The sequence below is a fragment of the Lycium barbarum genome, chromosome 8 (genome assembly GCF_019175385.1).
Source record: "Lycium barbarum isolate Lr01 chromosome 8, ASM1917538v2, whole genome shotgun sequence".
Taxonomy (NCBI): domain Eukaryota; kingdom Viridiplantae; phylum Streptophyta; class Magnoliopsida; order Solanales; family Solanaceae; genus Lycium; species Lycium barbarum.
In genome coordinates, this window is record NC_083344.1 from 98012178 (window position 1) to 98031325 (window position 19148).

The following is a 19148-nucleotide window of genomic DNA, read 5'->3' on the forward strand; positions in this document are numbered from 1 at the left end:
GGTTCAAGAACGTAAGGTGTCCCTGCTTCATTTCATCTTAAAAAGAAGGATGATAATATGCCACCTTCATATTCTGATGTCCTTACTGAAGATGAGCATGAGGACACAGATTCATATGATCAAAGTGATAATAGAGGTGATAATAGAGGTGATACTGCCCTTGAAACTAAAGACCTTCAATGGAAGGATGAACCTTGACATATAATGCAAAGGTATTTGGACACAACGTCATACTTATAAATACAGGATGAATTATGAAATGATTTTCTCTTCCACAGGACTGCAAATAGAAGAAAAATTTATAACTTTTCTAAAATTAATAATAAAAAAGATCTTTTCTCCAGAAGAATGGGGAATAAATACGCTGAGAGAAAGAGAACATCTCCACCCTGAGCAGAAAATCCCAGTTAAATTCAATCACTAGGACTATGTTGAGAGCTTTAATAAAGCTTTATTATATGAAAATGCTAATAAGAAGCATTCTTTGTTCATTAAAATATGTGCTAATGTTTATAAACAGAGCATACCAAATTGGTTTTGTCAATGGTGGATAAATTATGGTCCATCAGTAAAAATTCTACTAGAACCATTCAAAAGTTTATATACTGAATGGGTCGAGGTTTCTCCTAGATTAATAAATTTGGAGAACGATAATACATTTATTGAAGGAATTGCTAATATGTATTTCTTCATTGAATTTTCAATTTCCTTGGATCATGAAATGGTATACCCCTTAAAATATTCCTTGTCCTCATAGAATTTTTTATACAAAATTCTGAAAAAAGCTCACTCAGAAGTCAGCCAATGGTAATATCCATGGACAAGAAATGATTGATCAAATTACTACTACTATGGCCAGTTATAAGGATTTAATTAATGCACAGCATCAGAGAGAGGCTCATAGCCCATTCAAGCATATCGCAAGAGTCCTTCAAATGAAGAAAGGACTTGTATCCAAATCAGAGATTTTAGCTTCTTATATGGAAGAAGTTAAAAAGGATTTAATGGAAAACCTAGAAAATGAACTACCTTCAGATATACCAATGGCATCTGTTAATACTACAGATAATGAGGATGAAGACGACAATTTAGCAGGAGAATCTCAACCTTTCGATAATACTGAAGATATTGATGAGTTGTTGAAAAAATTTAAGAGCCAGGAAGAATCTTCCTCGCAAGCAAGTGATAAGGGAAAGAAAAGATGAAACGATAACTAAGCCCAACAATAATGCTGAAAAACAAGGGACGACTATGGAAGGAATTTACTTTAATAAAGTTTTTTACTTTAATAAAGTCTTCTGTTTGTTTTCAGTTATTGTACTTGTTCCTTTTTATCTTGTCGGCCAATTATGTAAAAATTGTCGGCCATTGTACTGTTATTTAATTTTGTTTGTTGTATCGATCCTCTATATAAAGGATCCTTTTATTATGAGGAGGAAGGTTTTAGAAACCACTCTCTCTCTTTGTAAAATACTCCCAAATATAATAAAAGTTTGCAGGTTCAGCATATCAACTTCTTCTAAGCACAACCTTTAGATATTAGGTAGTTTTCTTTTATTTTGTTTTAAATTTTGATTTTAAGATTCATATTTAGCCTAAATGATAGGCTAAACACCCTGTGTTGAACTATATCACACTAGACTACTAGGTATTATGGTGAAAATGCTTTAATTAGTTAAGATTCACAAAAGATGGTACTGAGGTTAGGCAGAGAATAACCTAGGCGGAATGACCAAAATCAGGCTGATGGTCTTGTTTGTTTGCCCGCTGAGCCGAGGCTGTTTTTGGGCCTGGTGTGAGTTGGACCACCTCCATGCCAGGGTTATTGACCTAGTAAACGTCCCTCTGTAGTATCATCTCACTGTGTGATCCTCGCTTTATTTATTTCTTAGGTAGTAGGGGTTACATCAGCTTTGCACTTAACCGTTCCCGTCTTTCTGTGCTTGCAGCAACCATTACAGAGCCATGAATTATGCTTTTCAGGGAACGGCCTTGTTTGTCCATTTGTATCAGGGTTCCTTTAGTTCAGGCTTTTATGAGTACAGAATTTTCATTTCTCAACCAAAATAGTTTTTTTGGCTAGTGTTTGTTAATTTTTTAGTACAGATGCTTATGTTCTTTGACCATCCAACTGATGAGGCCCTGGTGGTTGATGGTTATGGACACCTGATTAAGTACTTGAAGTCAGTTCTGGATATTTCGATAGCCCCCTCCTCTCTTCTGGTGTTCTCGCTGCTTATTTTCTCTGCTGCCGTTTCTTCTGTTTATCACGCAATCTTGATTTTGTTTGTTGGATGGATGTGTGGTAACAGTTGAAGAGGATTAGATTTGGAAATTTCAAAGGTTGGTGTCCAGTATGCGTTTGTGTGCACCCTGTTTCTTGCCATTTTGGTGCTTTCACTACAATCTGGATATTGTCTTTGCTGTGACAAAAGGGGGTTTCGAATCTCGTATCTGGCATTTTTCCTAGTGATTTCTTAGGTAGTAGGGGTTACATCAGCTTTGCACTGAACTGTTCCCTTCTTTGGAAATTTCGAAGGTTGGTGGCCAGTATGCATTTGTGTGCACCGTGTTTCTTGCCATTTGGGTGCTTGCACTACAATCTGGCTATTGTCGTTGCTGCCACAAAAAGGGGGTTTCGAATCTTGTCTCTGGCGTTTTTCCTCATGGTTTTTCAGTAGTAGGGGTTACATCAGCTTTGCACTTAACCGTTCCCTTCTTTCTGTGCTTGCAGCAGCCATTACAGAGCCATGAATTATGCTTTTCATGGAACGGCCTTGTTTGTCCATTTGTGTCAAGGTTCCTTTAGTTCAGGCTTTTATGAGTACAGAATTTTCGTTTCTCAACCAAAATAGTTTTTTTGTCTAGTGTTCGTTTATTCTGGGCATTTTTAATCTTTTAGTACAGATGCTTTTGTTCTTTGACCATCCAATTGATGAGGCCCCGGTGGTTGATGGTTATGGACACCTGATTAAGTTCTCGCTGCTTATTTTCTCTGCTGCTGTTTCTTCTGTTTATCACACAAGCTTGATTTTGTTTGTTGGATGGATGTGCCGGTAACAGTTAAGAGGATTAGATTTGAAAATTTCAAAGGTTGGTGTCCAGTATGCGTTTGTGTGCACCCTGTTTCTTGCCACTTTGGTGCTTGCATTACAATCTGGATATTGTCTTCGCTGCGACAAAAAGGGGGTTTCGAATCTCGTCTCTGGCATTTTTCCTAGTTATCTCTTAGTTGGTATGGGTTACATCAGCTTTGCACTTAACTCTTCCCTTCTTTTTTGTGATTGCAGTAGCCATTGGATCTTACAGAGCTATGAATTATTCTTTTCATGGAGCGGCCTTGTTTGTTTGTCCATTTGTGGTTAGGTTTCTTTAGTTTAGGCTTTTATGAGTACAGAAATTTTCATTTCTCAACTAAAATAGTTTTCTTTCTAGTGTTTGTTGTGTTCTGCTGCCATTTTTGTTCTTTAGATGCTTATGTTCTTCGACGATCCAACTGATGAGGCCTTGGTGGTTGATTATGGACCTGATTAAGTACTCTAAGTCAGTTCCGGATATTTCGACAGCCCCGTAAAGTGCTCATCTCTTTTGGTGTTCCCCCTGCTTATTTTTTCTGCCTGCTGTATTCTTCTGTTTATCAGGCTAGCTTGATTTTGTTTGTTGGATGGATGTGCCGGTAACAGTTGAGGATTAGATTTGGAAATTTCAGTATGCATTCCTCTACACCCTGTTCCTTGCCTTTTTGGTGCTTGTACTCCAATTTGGATATTGTCAGGCTTCGACAAAACAGGGGGTTTTCAACCTGGCTCTTTTATATCTAGTGATATCTGTGGTGGTATGGGTTTCGTCAGCTTTGCACTTAATGTTCCCTTCTTTCTGTGCTTGCAGCCATGAGCAGTGACTTCTTTTCGTGGAGCGATCATGTTTGTCTATTTGAGCTAAGGTTCTTTGAGCGATCATGTTTGTTTATTTGAGCTAAGGTTCTTTAGTTCAGTCTTTTATGAGTATCGAGATTTTCATTCAGTTCTCTTTCCTAATGGTCCCTGTTGTCTTCGTTGGAAAGTTGAAACTACTGTTGTATTGATGTTTCTCAAAGATAATATTTTTTACCAGTGTATTATATTCTGCTGCGATGAAGTTTTAACTCCAGATGCTTATGTTCTTCGATGATCCAACTTTTGAGGTGTCTCCTATGGTTATGGACAACCGATAAGTACGGTCAATTTGGGTCCTTTGATAGCGCCGTAAAGTGTCTCTCTACCTTTGGTCTTCTAGCTACTTATTTTCTCTGTTTTCTGTTGGTTATCACACCACTTGTCTGCTTTTTTTGTTGGATGGATGTGTAGATCATATGGTGAGTAACAGAGGTTAAGATTTGGAAATTTCGAAGGTTGGTATCCAGTATGCGTTCCTCTGCACCCTCTTGGTCTTTTTGGTGCTTGCACTGCAATCTGGATTTGTCCGGGCTTCGACAAAAAGGGGGTTTTCAATCTTGTCTATGGCACCTCTAGGATTTTCTGAAGTGGTTTGGGTTTCGTCAGCTTTGTCCTTAACTGTTCCCTTCTTTCTGTGCTTGCAGCCATTGGGTTTTACAGAGCAGTGAATTACCCCTTTTTGGAACGGCCATGTTCTTCCATTTGTGTTGAGGTGTCTTAGTTCAGTTTTTTATGAGCATTGAGATTTTCAATTCAGTTTTCTTGCCTCATAGCTCCTTTTTCTCTTTGCCAAAACTATTGTTGTATGGTGACAGTTAAGGATTAAATTTGGTATTTGCAAGGTTGGTACCCTGTATGCTTTCGTGTGCACATCTTGGTGCTTGCACTGCAATCTGCATATTATCAGGCTTCGAGGGACGGGTTTTTCAATCTTTTCTTGCATTTTCTAGTGATTTCCTAGGTTGTTGTATGGGCTTCGCCAGCTTTGCACTTAACTGTTCCCTTCTTTCAGTGCTTGCAGTTGGTGGGTTTTACGAGCAGTGAATCCTTCTTTTCATGGAGTGGCCTTGTTTGTCAATTTTGGTTGAGGTTTCTTTAATTAATGCTTTTAATGATTATCTAGATTTTCAATTCAGTTTCCTTCCCCAATAAGAGTGGTTCCCTTCTCTCAGTCAACTCCTCATTTAAAATTACTTTTTCACTAGCGTGTTGTATTCTGCTGCCATCCTTATTTTTTAAGTCCAGATGCTTATGTTCTTTGGTGATCCAACTGATGAGATCCCTGATGGCTATGGACACATGATAAGTACTCTAACTCAATTAATTTGGGATCTTTTGATAGGCCTGTAAAGTAAAACCCTAAACTGGTGTTCTCTCTTCTTATCTTCTCCGCTTCCGCTTTCGTTTGCTTAACACACCATTTGATTTTGTTTGGTTGGATAGATGTTGGTAGACCACATGGTGATAGTGATAGATGGTTTGATATTTCAAAGTCTGTGCGGTCTGTGCGTGAGCGTCAAGGAAAGGGAGTTTCCCAATCTTGTGTGGCACCTCTAATGATCTCTTGTGTGGTATGGGTTTTCCGATCTTTGTACTTAACTGCTCCCTTCTTTCTGTGCTTGCAGCCATTAGGGCTTATCGACCAGTGAATTCTTCTTTTCATGCAGCCGACCTTTTTTGTTGAGATTTGTTTGGAGGTTTCTTTAACTCAGTTATGATTATTGAGATTTTCAATTCAGTTTTCTTCCCTAGTGGCCCCCTTTTCTCTTTGTCCAAAATACTGTGTTATGAATGTTTCTTGACAAAGATAACATCGTTCATTAGTTTGTGTTGTATTCTGCTGCCATGAAGTTTTTAGTCCAGATGCTTATGTTCTTCGATGATCCAACTGATGAGGTCTCTTATGGTTATGGACACCTGATATGTACTCGCGATCATCTTCTGATACATCCACTTTTGGTCTTCTAGCTACTTATCTTCTTTGCTCTTTTGGGTATCACGGCACTCGATTTTTGTTGTATGGATGTGTAGACCACATGGTGAGGATAATAGAGGTTAAGTTTTGGAAATTTCAAAGGTTGGGATTGATTATGGGCTCTCTGCACCCTCTTGGTCTTTTTGGTGCTTGCACTGCAATCTGGATATTGTCAGGCTTCGACAAAAAGGGGGTTTTCAATCTTGTCTATGGCATCTATACTGATTTCTTAGGCATTATGGGTTTCCTCGACTTTGCACTTAACTGTTCCCTTCTTTCCTTTGCTTGCAACCATGAGCAGTGACTTCTTCTTTTCGTGGAGCGATCATGTTTTGTCTATTTGAGCTGAGGTTTCTTTAGTTCATTCTTTTGTGAGTATCGGGATTTTCATTCAGTTCTCTTCCCTAATGGTCCCTTTTCACTTTGTTGAAACTACTGTTGCATTGAAGTTTCCCAGCTAGGATTGTATTCTCACCAGTGTGTTAAATTCTGCTGCGATGAAGTTTTTACTCCAGATGCTTATGTTCTTCGCTGATTCAACCGATGAGTTGTGTCTTATGGTTATGGACACCCGATAAGTACGGCCAATTTTGAATCCTTTGATAGCGCCATGAAGTGTCTCTCTACTTTTGGTCTTCTCTTTCTATTTTCTGTTGGTTATCACGCCACTTGTCTGCTCTTTTTTGTTGGATGGATGTGTAGATCGTATGGTGATGGTAACAAAGGTTGAGATTTGGAAATTTCGAAGGTTGGTATCCAATATGCGTTTCCCTGCACCCTCTTGGTCTTTTTGGTGCTTGCACTGCAATCTGGATTTGTCCGTGCTTCGACAAAAAGGGGGTTTTCAATCTTGTCTATGGCATCTCTAGTGATTTCTTAGGTGGCATGGGTTTCCTCGACTTTGCACTTAACTGTTCCCTTCTTTCCTTTGCTTGCAGCCATGAGCAGTGACGACTTCTTTTCGTGGAGCGATCATGTTTTGTCTATTTGAGCTGAGGTTTCTTTAGTTCATTCTTTTACGAGTATCGGGATTTTCATTCAGTTCTCTTCCCTAATGACCTTTTCACTTTGTTGAAACTACTGTTGTATTAAAGTTTCTCAGCTAGGATAATATTCTCACCAGTGTGTTATATTCTGCTGCGATGAAGTTTTTACTCCAGATGCTTATCTTCTTCGATGGTTCAACCGATGACGGTGACAAAGCACTTGACTTGTCCCTTCTCTCTTCTTTCTGTGCTTGCAGCCATTGGGTTCCACAGAGCAGTGAATTACCCTTTTTGGGAGCGGCCTTGTTTGTACATTTGTGTTGAGATTTCTTTAGTTCAGTCTTTTATGAGCATCGAGATTTTCAATTCAGTTTTCATGGCTAAATTCTCCTTTTTCTCTTTGTCAAAACTACTGTTGTGTGGAGGTTTAACTGAGATAATATTTTTCACCGGTGTGTTGTATTCTGCTGCCATAAGGTTCTTATTCCAGATGCTTATGTTCTTCGATGATCCAACTGATGAAGTCTCTTATAGTTATGGACAGCTGATAAGCACTCAGTCATTTTCTGATAGCACTGTAAAGTGCTCCTCCACTTATGGTCTTCTAGCCTACTTATCTTCTCTGCTTCCAGTTTCTTTTGGTTATCACTCAATTTGTTTTATATTTGTTGTATGGATGTGTAGCCATATGGTGACAGTTACAGAGGTTATGAGATGGAAATTTCAGAGGTTGGTACCCAGTATGCATTCCTCTGGACCCTCTTGGTATTTTTGGTGCTTGCTCTGCAATCCGGATATTGTTAGGTTTAGACTGAAAGGCGGTTTTTCAATCTTGTCTATGGCATATTTAGTGATTTCTAGGTGGTTTGGGTTTGGTCAGCTTTGGACTTAACTGTTCCCTTCTTTCTGTGCTTGCAGCCATGGGTCTCATAGAGCAGTGAAGTATTCTTTTCATGGAGCGGGCCTTGTTTGTCCACGTGTGTTCATGTTTCTTTAGTTCAGTCTTCTATCAGTATCAAGATTTTCAGTTCAGTTTTCTTCCCTAATCAGAGTTCTTCCCTTCTCTTCTTTGTCAAAACTGTTGATGTATGGAAGTTCTCAACTTATGTAGTTTTTTTTTTTTCCCACTTATGTGTGTTGTGTTCTGCTACCATACCTTTTTAGGTACGTAGATTGTATATATTAAGAAAAGGGGAAAGCTTAGGACCAAGCTGGTGCTAAGACCTAACAGAAATTTGTGATCATTCTAACAAAAACACAGATTCTGCTGCCATTTTTAGTTTTTGGTCTAGATACTTTGCTTATGTTCCTTGATGACCCTGATGAGGTCCCTGATGGTCCATACTTATGGACATTTGGTAAGTACTCAAAAGTCGCTTCTGGATCTTCGGTAGCCCTGTACAGTGTTCTTCTCTCTTGGTGTTCTTGCTGTTTTTCTTCTGCTTCTGTTCTCTTTTGTGTATCATGCCAGCTTGATTCTTTTGGTGGATGGATGTGTGGTGACAGTTATAGTGGATTAGATTTGCAAAATTAAAAGGTTGGTGTCCAGTGTGTGTTCCTGTGCCGCATGTTTCTTGGCCATTTTTGTGCTTGCACTGCAATTTGGATATTATCAGGGCTTTGAGAAAGGGAGTTTTAGTTTGTATGGGTCTCACCTGCTTTGTCAACTGAACTGCATTCCCTTCTTTTTGTGCCACTGTTAGGTCTTACAGATCTTTTCATGGAGTGGCGTTTGTCAATTTGCGTCGAGGTTTCTTTAGTTAATGCTTTTAATGAGTATTGAGATTTTTGATTCAGATTGCATCCCTGATCTCTGGTTACCTTCTTCTGTCAAAACTGCTGATATGTGGAGTTCTCAACTAAGATACTAGTGTATTTTGTATTATGCTGGCGTTTTTAGTTTTTAGTCCAGATGTTTCCTTGATGATTCAACTGATGAGATCCCTGGTGGTTATGGATACCTGATAAATTTTGGATCTTTTGATAGTGTCTATGAAAACTTTGGATCTTTTGCTACTTTTGGTGTTCCCCTATTTTCTTCCCCACTTCCGTTTTCTCTTATGTATCATGCCACTTGATTTGCTTTTGTTGGATAGATGTTTGTAGAGCACATGGTGTGTGATACATTCGATTGCAAATTTCAGAGGTTGGTGCCCAATGTGCACTTGTATACCCTGTTTCTTGGCGATTTTGGTGCTTGCACTGCCATCTGGATATTATCAGGGCTTCGACATAAAGGGGGTTTTGAATCTTGTGTGGCGTCTCTAGTGGTATTGGTTTCGTCAGCTTTGGACTTAATTGTTCCCTTCTTTCTGTGCTTGCAGCTGTTGGGTCTTATAGAGCAGTGAATTCTCCTCATGGAGCGTCCTTGTTTGCAGATCTCTAGTGATTTGCTTGGAGGTTTTCTCCTTAATCAGAGTGGTTCCCTTCTCTCTTTGTCAGAACTGCTGTTTTATGTAAGATCTCAACTAAGATTATTCTTTTCACATTTGTGTATAATATATCTTCTGCCATTCTTAGCTACTAGTCCAGATGTTTATGTTCTCCAATTAGTTTATGTTCTCCAATTATCCAAGTGTTGAGATCTCTTACCTGTCTTACAGTAATGGACATCTCATTAGTAAAACTCAATTCTGGGTCTTTTTATAGCGTACAGTGCTCCTCTACCTTTATTGTTCTTGCTCTTCTTCTCTGCTTCCGTGCTTTTATAATCACACAGGCTTGATTTTGTTTGTTGGGTGGATGGATGTGTATACCACATAGTGAGCGCTAATGAGGAGTAAATTTGGGAATTGCAATGATGTTCCAGTATTCGTTGCTGTGCGTGCTGCTTCTTGGTCTTTTTGGTGCTTGCATGCGATCTGGGTATTTTCAGGCTTCAAGAAAGGGGTTTCTTTTCAATCTTGGCTCTTATATCTGTAGATTTTCTACCTTGGGTTTCGCCAGCGTTTCACTTGACTGTTCCCTTTCCATGCTTGCAGCTGTTGGGTCTTAGAGCTGCGAATTCTACTTCTCATGGAGCGGCTTGTTTGTCAGTTTGTGTTGAGGTTCCTGTAGTGCATGCTTCAGTCAGTGAAGAGTCTCAATTCAGTTGTCCTCAGAGGTCCCCTTCTCTCACCATACTGAAGTTATGTGCACTCTAAGTAGTTTCTTTACTTAGGAAAAGTTGACATGTCCATGGAGGCGGGTATATGATCATTGCTATTCAATTTTAGGTTCTCTTATTGGGTGATTTAGATCCATAACCTATTGTTTGTATTTTAAGGTAGGTATATTGTAGATTTCATTGATTTATTGTCTCTATTTTTAGATTTCATCGGTTTTGATCAATCAATTTCTAAAAGCTAAGGGTTTAGACTGCTCATGATTTTTGATCAGTTGACTTGCGGATTGGGCATTCAAACTATTTGCTGTTTTGTAGAATTTCTCAATTAAATCTAGTGTTCTTGTCAAAGTTCCTTTTGCTGCCATTTTTATTGATCTTTCGATGGTTCAGAGACGGAGGCTGGGACAGTTCTGGGTGCGTGATTAAATATTGAATTATGCATCTTTGCTAGCAGTGTGTAGAGCACTTGCCTGCATTTGGTGTTCTCGCTAATGTCTTGGGTAGTCGTGTAAGTAAAGTGATCGTCTACATTTGGTGGTCATGCATTTATCTTTTCTTGTCTGTTTTCTTTTGTATATCACACTAGCTTGTTTTTATTTGTCGAATATCTGGTAGGCCACAAGGCGACCATAATAAAAAATTAGTTTTCCGAAGGGCAATATCCAGATGCGCTCCTGCGGAAGACCTGTGTCCTTATCCATTCGACAATGGACGCTTTCCATTTTGATTCTTTCTTCGTACTTTTAACTTTTTTGTTTGAAAAAAAAATTAAAAAAAATTGTAGGGTTCTTTCGAACAAATTCAAGACAAAGAACTTTTTAGTACTCATACTCAGTGTGGTTTGTATCGGTTTTTGAGGAAAATGGAGTTTTGCATCTCGTCTGTGGGATTTCTAGTGATCTCTTTGGTTGTATAGGGTTTGCCAGCTATGTACTTAACCGGGCTTCCTGAAGAAGATTCTGTTGATTCATTTCTAGATCTAATCGATACCTTATTGATTTAGTATCGTCTACTCGAATAGATTCGAATGAGATGTAAGACAAGGCATGTGCATCTCGTCTGTAGGATTTCTAGTGATCTCTTTGGTTGTATAGGGTTTGCCAGCTATGTACTTAACCGGGCTTCAGTGCGTTCAGTCACCGGGTCATACAGCAGTGAGGGTCTTTCAGTTCTTGTTTTAACAGAGCAGCATGTATCATTGTTGGTTGGTGAGTTCCTCAGCCTTATCCTCGCTTTAAGATTTGCTTTAACTCAATACTATGGCGATCAATTCAATTTCTTTCCTGATGTGACTGCGTCGTAAAGGTGGTTCTGTTCTAGTATATATTTTGCAACATTTAGCATTCTTCCTTCTGTAAGTTTGTTCAAAAAATTTAACTTTCGCTTTGAACTTTAAAATGTAAATATGTCTGTATCTTAACATTCAATATTAACTAGAAAATAGATAGAAACAAAAAATATTTTGCTATCTGTTGTGTCTAATTCTTCACTTGGGTCGATTTCTAACCATGAAATTCACTCTTGCTAAAAATCACAGAAAATCGGAACTTTAATCATACTCAAGTATTCTAACATTCAATATTAGCGATTTCTAATCACGAAATTCACCCTTGCTAAAAATCACAGAAAATCGGAACTTTAATCATACTCAAGTATGTTGCAAAATATTTCAGTTTCTGTATTTATTATAACTTAATCATACTTAAGTATGTTGCAAAATATTTCAGTTTCTAACATTCAATATTAACTAGAAAATAGATAGAAACAAAAAATATTTGCTATCTGTTTGTGTCTAATTCTTCACTTGGGTCGGTTTCTAATCATGACATTTGCCCTTACTAAAAATCACAGAAAATTGGAACTTTAATCATACTCTTAAAGGAAGTGAACTTTATTTTTCATTGAATTGGGTGAGCAATGTGTCACCAAAATTACAATACTAGAAAAAATGTTAATATGTTACTGGGTACGTATTTTCATTGGCACTTCCATTATTGTACCGCCAAAATCTGTTTTTAACCTCATTGCAATCCTCACTTCTTTAAAACTAAAAAAAATTCTATTTCTTTTCAAGTGTTGCTATGATGACAATATTTCAGACAGCTTGATTTTAGTAAATATTTTTCAATTCTAATATGGTTCGTGTTTTAATCTGCCAATCGTAGGATATATGGGTAGTGTCTTAATCTCCCTCTTTTAACATTTTAACTCTAATTCATTTCTCCAACTATGATCTCTATAATACATCTACTGCCCATTATCGATTCTTTCGTAATAAGTTCTATTTTTTTTTTTTTTTTGGGTGGTGAAGGGAGAGTCCCAATTGGTAGAAAAAAACCCACAACCCCTTGGGGTTATCCTATCCTACACTTGGAAGAAGAAGTAGAAAAAGAATTCTTGTGTAGGCAGGTCATACCATCCATACATAGTGTTTTGATATAATATTTCAATTCTTCCAGTGTTTCAGCATTAACATATTCTTCCATTGACTATTCAACAAAAAGTTTAATATAATATGATATAAACAATATGATAATTTTAGGTCGGTATCCCATCTCGAGCAACAAATAATATCAAACGTATGCCATATCAAATTAAGTTTTGATCAGAACTTAATCAATTGTTCTTTTAAATAATTGCATTGTCGAGGTTGGTTGCTTCTTTCTGAATATCAAGTCCCTGCTTCTCTTTTTGTTTGTTTTCATCTGAAGAGATTGAGAATATAGGACCTTTGACTGAAGTTTTTCTTTAAAATCTCACATTGAAGTTTGGTTTGCAGTCTCATATCTTTCTTAGCAATCATGTGAGGTTGCTTATGTTACGAATTTAAAAAAAAAATGTGGTCCTAATAACATTCCTGTGTCCCAAATGGATTGGTTAAATTGGGAAGTGAAGGTATTTAGGATACTTAAAAAGGTGGACATAATAAGTTGATTAGGTGATGCTTATGCCTCTCCTTTGTTGGTAGGATCATATTTTGAATTCAAATATCACATAGATGTAAGCGGAGAGTATAAAAAGGAACGGAAACAATATACCTTGGTAGTTTGCTGGTGAAAATTGTCTTAACTAATTTAGTTTCAATACTGATAGTACTGGTTTGGCTGTTGCAAAATTTGATTTCATGTTACATATTTGTTCTCATTTTCACAGATATTTCCTGAATAAGAAAATTTGATTTCTGGATATCATATTTAGTTATCGCAAGGTGCTATGAAACTGTGAACGAGGGTTTTTGGACTGCAACTTTGTGATGGTATGAATTTTGAGATAGATACATTGACTCACTTACTGGGTCACTACACATTCACCCCGTGGGAGATCTCTTAAAAAGACTCGGACTAATTACAGCTTACATTTCTTTACTGGAGGTATCAAATTATAGGTGAGATATCCTTGGCTCGAACAGGCATTTGTGGTTTTTCAATTTTGTCGAAGATTTGAATAGTGAAATTAGATGACAATTAGTACGGTTTTGAGGGAAGGAATTGGACCATCTATTGCGTGACTTTCTCATATTTTATACGTGTGACACATGTTCCTCTTAGTGCTCTAAGTAAAGCTCTAAGGTATTGTTCTGGGTCAGAGCTGTGGTATTTTTACTTTTTAGCTGATAACTATCCTGTCATTTGAAGTCCTGGTTTGGGCTAACTAGTGAACCATATTCTTTTCTCTGTGGAGTGCGTTACTGTCCAGCTTTTTGAAATCTGCTGGCTTTTCCTTGGATGATGAGGTGTCATATCACAATTCGTATCCGCTGTTGTTGATTCCTGTCCTGGACGGGCAGGGAATAGTATATGCCCTAGGGAATTTGAAGTTTGCTGGGGGCTTGCTGCACCAGTATTTGGATGATTGCTTAGGTAACATGGCTGTTTGTACAAAAGCCTCTTACTGTGAGGTAAATGATGGGAACTTGGAAAGGACATAATGCCATGTGATCTTTTGTAGGAAGTGTATCCCCTAAGCTTAGGGTTATGTCCTGAAGGAGTCCACCATATCCGCTGTTGTGGAAGGATACCAGCACTAAGGATATACCTTCAAGTAAAAGGAATGAAAGAAAAAGGACGACAATTTATGGGTTTTGCTAGTTCGATAGACAAGGATGTGGAGGAATGGGAATGTGCTTTTATTGTATCTTATTTTGAGAACCTTCATGTGGTATATGTGCAACACCCAAGTCTGGTAGATCAGTTGGCACCCGGGGAAGGTAATAACTTCAATTTACTTTTTATTTCCTGCATCTACTAAAGCAAGATACTGTGGATTGATTTTGTTGCTTTAAACAAGATCTGATGATGTTGGAAGTGATCTTCTTGGCAGATAGATTCACTAGTGAGATTCTGCTTTCTTCTGTTGGTTTTGCGGGATATTCTATGGTTTTCTTCAATCCTTGTTTTGTAGGTTTGTGGATATTTTCCTTTAGGTGTTGTGGAAAGTAGCGTATGCAGTGCCTTAATTATTTTTTCGGCAGAATTATTGAGTCTGCTCCAGTCTCCAATTAAAATTTTGAGAATTTTCAGGATAATGAAATGTTTGCACAGTATTGTAGCACAATTACTTGTTTTCACCAATGATGGAATGTTTCCAACAGTAGTGTAACAATGACTATGAATTTCTATTCAGACTCGTGTAATTTTGTCCTTCAATATTTTCAGTTATGAATGTCACTTAGAAGGTCATTGCAAAGTCTGAATCTTATCGGTTCAATTTTTTATTGATTCGTGAATTTATCCTAGATTATCTCCTAGGTAGTCCCGTTTCTCTTTATATCCCAGGTACAGTTGACCTACATCCACGCTCAACAATTCCAGAAAATTGTTCCTTTTAACCCAGTCTGTTCTTCCCAATCTCTGTTCCTTTTATAATCTATCTTATTTCCAGGTTGTTCCTTGGCTCTGTGTCTTGATTGCATTTGAGTTGATGCATGTTATTGAAGTCTTGTTTTATTTTTCAATATGATCTTGTCTTGTCTTGGCACCAAACTCCTTCCTGTTCCTTTTGTGGTTTTGGTCTAATTGTTGCTACATTTTTGCTTAATTGACCCCTGTAACTCCGCCTGTCAAATCAGCCGGTCCCCAGCCCGGATTAAGGAGGAGGGAAGGTGTCAAGTGTGCAGTTAGTTGCCCATTCACTGTTTCCCCTTATTGTCTTGACCAATTCGGATGGAACATGTGCTCCCTAATTCTGATATTTGTATTTTTATTTATGTGTGATAACAGTTAAATATCGATTATCAGGAATGTTGTGGCTGCTACATGAATGTCTTGAGATGGTTTTGGGGCTTGTATTGGAAAGTTGATAGAGAAGATTCAGGCAGGTGGTCTTGGTTATCATGCTATTGATAATATAGAAATTGTGATCACTTAATTTCTTACGTCCTCAGTGGGGAAAATTCATCAATTCTTTGATGATCTAGGTGATCACAATCTCAGTGTTGCATTTGCTGTGATTTTGTTGATGATCCACTTCACACTGGAAATATTGTTTTTATGTATTTGGCTTCGAGCTCAATATCAACTAGAGGTTAGCCCGGCATTGTATATGTGTCTATTCAAGAACCATGTGAATTTCTTTTCTACGTAGTTGATGAACCGGTACCTCAAAATACAGCTAATAGTCCTTGCGTGGCGCAGTATGGTGTACTCTTTAGCTGTTTGCTGTTGCTACTGGGTTTTCATGGATGCTGCAAACCACATCTGCATACCAGGTTGCAATGGTAAAGTACTTGGAATAGTTGGGCAAGTTTCTGATGACGTGTGAGGTTCCAATGCGTGTAGGCGGCCTCCAACCTGTTTTCTTCCATGTCCACCTTCACATGGGAAAATTGTTTCACTAATAATGTCTATAGATGATTTCCTTCTTGCTGAAATATAATACTAATTTTTAATATTTGTGCACTCGAGGTGTGAGCTAGAGCCCATTTGGATTGGCTTATAAGCTGTGGTTTGCCATTTTAAAGTTATTTAAGCCATTTTTAACTTATTTAAGTGTGTGGCAAAAATAGAAAATAACTTAAATTAAGTTAATAAGTGCTTAAAATAAGTCAAAAACAAGAAGTTGCTCAATCCCAACTTAAAGTCAATTTGGCTTAAAAGCCATTTTGGTTTGACCAACAACTTTACCCTTTTATCCGTTATATTTTCTGTTAATTTCAATACTGTTTTTACTTCTAAAAATCATTTAAACACTTTTATCCAAACACGTAACTGCTTATTTATAAAATTTAGCACTTAAAAGTACTTTAAGTACTTTTACTTTACTTAAAAGCCACTTTTTTTCAGCTAATCCAAACGGGCTCCTAGTGGTAAATTAAGCGAGTTGACAATAATGAAAGGTTTCAGGTTCAAATCCTAGCAGAGGTAAAAATACTAGGTGATTTTTATCATTTGTCCTACGGACAGAGTTATTTTTTGCCTGTGTTTGTAGGAGGCAGTGTGTACCTGCGGGATTAGTTGAGGTGCGTGTAAATTGACCCCGTATCACCACGAAATAACAGAAACTTTCCCTATAATATTTGCTATGTGCTTGTGAGGTTTTGTAGATGATGCAAACTTTACCTGAAAATATCATTTGCAGCGGTGATGAAACTTTTTATCGTCGGCAAGATTGTGGTATTTTTTTTTCTTTCATGTCACTCCTACGTTCACCTTTGTGTTGGGAAATCATTTCGTTAATGATGTCTCGAGGTGACTTAATATTCAACTAAATAAGAGGTGGTTCGTGTCTATTAAAGGATCTTGTGAATTTCTCTTCTCGATAGTTAGTGCCCCTTATATATCCTCATTCTCTTTAAAAGTTTATTACTATAGCTTGTGTGTGTTTTCATGAATGCTGCAGAGTGCTCTCACTGCACACCCCAATGTCAGTTTGCAATGGTAATTAACAGTGTGGTAACCTCCTGGAAATGAGGTGTGTATGATGTTTGTGTTGTTTTCATTGATGTTGCAGATAATTTTCAAAATTGATATACAACGCTGTGGCAAATGGTAGTATTTGGCCTTAAAGAGTTGAGTCCTTTCATGTAAGTTGATGGTCTCAAAAAACAATTTTTCCTCTGAGAAGTGCGCTAATAGGCTAATACCATGTGACTCTTTTTCTCAGGTTCCTCAGGAAGGTCAATGCACCTATGAAACTTAAAAGTGGATTTAAATTTCCAACTTAAATAAGTGGGTTTAAATTGCGAATATGATTTTGTGAGAAATTTGGAGTGGGTGTTGTTTAGACTTGTTACAAATATATGAGGTTGTTTGTAAAATTTTGAACTAATTGCTTTCCAACGGCATAAACATCAAAGAAGGAGGTAATCACAAAACAAGAGTTATTAAAACAATGGAGAAATAAAGGAGTTGGACGATGAAGAGAAAAGATTTGTTTAATTTAATGGGTCAACAAACAAAGTATTTTTAAGTTCACATAAGTGGATCATTCCACAAAAAGAACCCATTTTTTTGCACGGATTGCCCTTCGTTTGGGGTGGTCTTTAAATTTTGCCCCTCAAATTTGTGGTCTTTAAATTTTGCCCTTCATAGTTGTGGTCTTTAAATTTTGCCCTTTGCTTGGAAAGATGAGCGAATACATGAAGTTTTGGGTTCGAACTCCTGCTCAGGCATAAAATAAAAAAATAATTTCGCAAGGCAGGACTGGGGGAGTGTATGCCGGATCCAGCATACAATCTTTAAGAAAAAGTTAAAGTTATGCCGGATCCGGCATAACTAAAAGTCTGCCCCTCAAGGCAAAGTCTGCCCCCTCCGGCAGACTTTTAGTTATGTTTAACTAAAAGTCTGCCGGAGGGGGAATACAAAATTTAAACTTTGCCTTATAAGGCAAACTTTTTTTTTTTTTGGTTGAAAGTCTATTTTATTCCATCCAAAAAACTTGTACAGCACAAAGTTGAAGCTGACCTTCAACTGTACATGGTAAAATTCCTACTCACTAACTTGTATAAGTCAAACTAGGAGCAACTATTACATTAAAAAAAAAAACAACCAGTTTCAATCAACTACACTTAGCTAGGGATAGCACTTCATAGCAGCAAGAGCTCTCTGCCATTTGAAGTTGTTCCTGCCTTGGATGTGAATATGTTGTGCAATCTCTCTGCAGAGTCTATCAGGAAGAAACTGAGTGTTTTGAAATCTGAGTAGGTTCCTTTCTCTCCAAACCAATGCCACTAGCATACCAAAAATGCAGCAAGTAATGGAGCAGTGGCCTGATTTGTGTCTAGCAATGTGTGAGATCCATTTGATTTCATCTTGCCAGCCCCCTATTCTTCTAGTGTACCCCAGCCATATCAACAATCTGTACCACAGCCCTTTTGTGATGGAGCATTCAAAATAAAGATGGGAAAATGTTTCTTGGGTCTGCCCACAGAAGATGCAATTAGGTGGCACTTGAATGCCAAATTTGTGAAGTCTATCAACAGTTGCCAATCTACCTTGTATTGCCAGCAAAAGTGTGAATTTGTATATAGGATGGACATTTGGTTGCAGCATAATACTTTTCCATGTAACTTTGGTATATATGCTTGAAAAAATACATATATATGCTTCAAGGCAAAGTTTGCCCATAAGGCATAAGTATGCCCCCATCGGCATAAGTTTGGTAAATCCTTAACAAGTTTATGCCGATGGGGGCATACTTTTAATGGGCAAACTTTTATGCCGGATCCGGCATAAACTTGTGAAGGAATTATCAAAGTTATGCCGGAACCGGCATACTTATGCCAAGTCTGCCATAAGGCATAAGTATGCCGGGTCCGGCATAACTTTGCTAATTCCTTCACAAGTGTATGCCGATGGGGGCATAGCGAAATTTAAACTTTGCCTTGCGATTTTTTTTTTTAAATTTTGACTGTGTGGGGGTTCGAACCTGAAACCCATGAGATTTAGCGAAGGGCAAAATTTAAAGATTTCAAATATGAAGGGCAAAATTTAAAGACCACCCCAAAAGAAGGGCAATTCGCAGAATTGCCCCTAAAAGTTTGTCTTACAAGGCAAAGTATGCCCTCTCCGACATAGGTTTTATGTAACTTTGCCTGAATAGGCATAGGTTCATAAAAATCTATGCCTTGCGAAAATATTATTATTTTTGACTCTGATAGGTTTCGAACCTAGAAACTGAGAGTATTTTCGACCACCTTTTTAAGCGAA

General features: G+C 37.8%; 1 protein-coding gene across 1 annotated transcript; it reads left to right on the forward strand.

Moving 5' to 3' along the window:
• Positions 1-5290: 5290 nt before the first annotated feature.
• Positions 5291-15984, forward strand: LOC132606379 (uncharacterized). The gene is made up of 5 exons (XM_060319837.1): positions 5291-5506; positions 9041-9166; positions 9275-9352; positions 13951-14209; positions 15222-15984. Exons 1-5 carry the CDS (start codon positions 5492-5494, stop codon positions 15299-15301), a joined length of 558 nt encoding a protein of 185 aa, XP_060175820.1. The 5' UTR covers positions 5291-5491; the 3' UTR covers positions 15302-15984.
• Positions 15985-19148: the final 3164 nt, after the last annotated feature.

Coding starts and splice junctions, on each gene's coding strand:
- LOC132606379 (XM_060319837.1), top strand. Junction 9,167..9,274: donor CTTGTGTGGCGTCTCTAGTG/GTATTGGTTTCG, acceptor CCTTGTTTGCAG/ATCTCTAGTGATTTGCTTGG. Junction 9,353..13,950: donor TGTCAGAACTGCTGTTTTAT/GTAAGATCTCAA, acceptor GATCTTTTGTAG/GAAGTGTATCCCCTAAGCTT.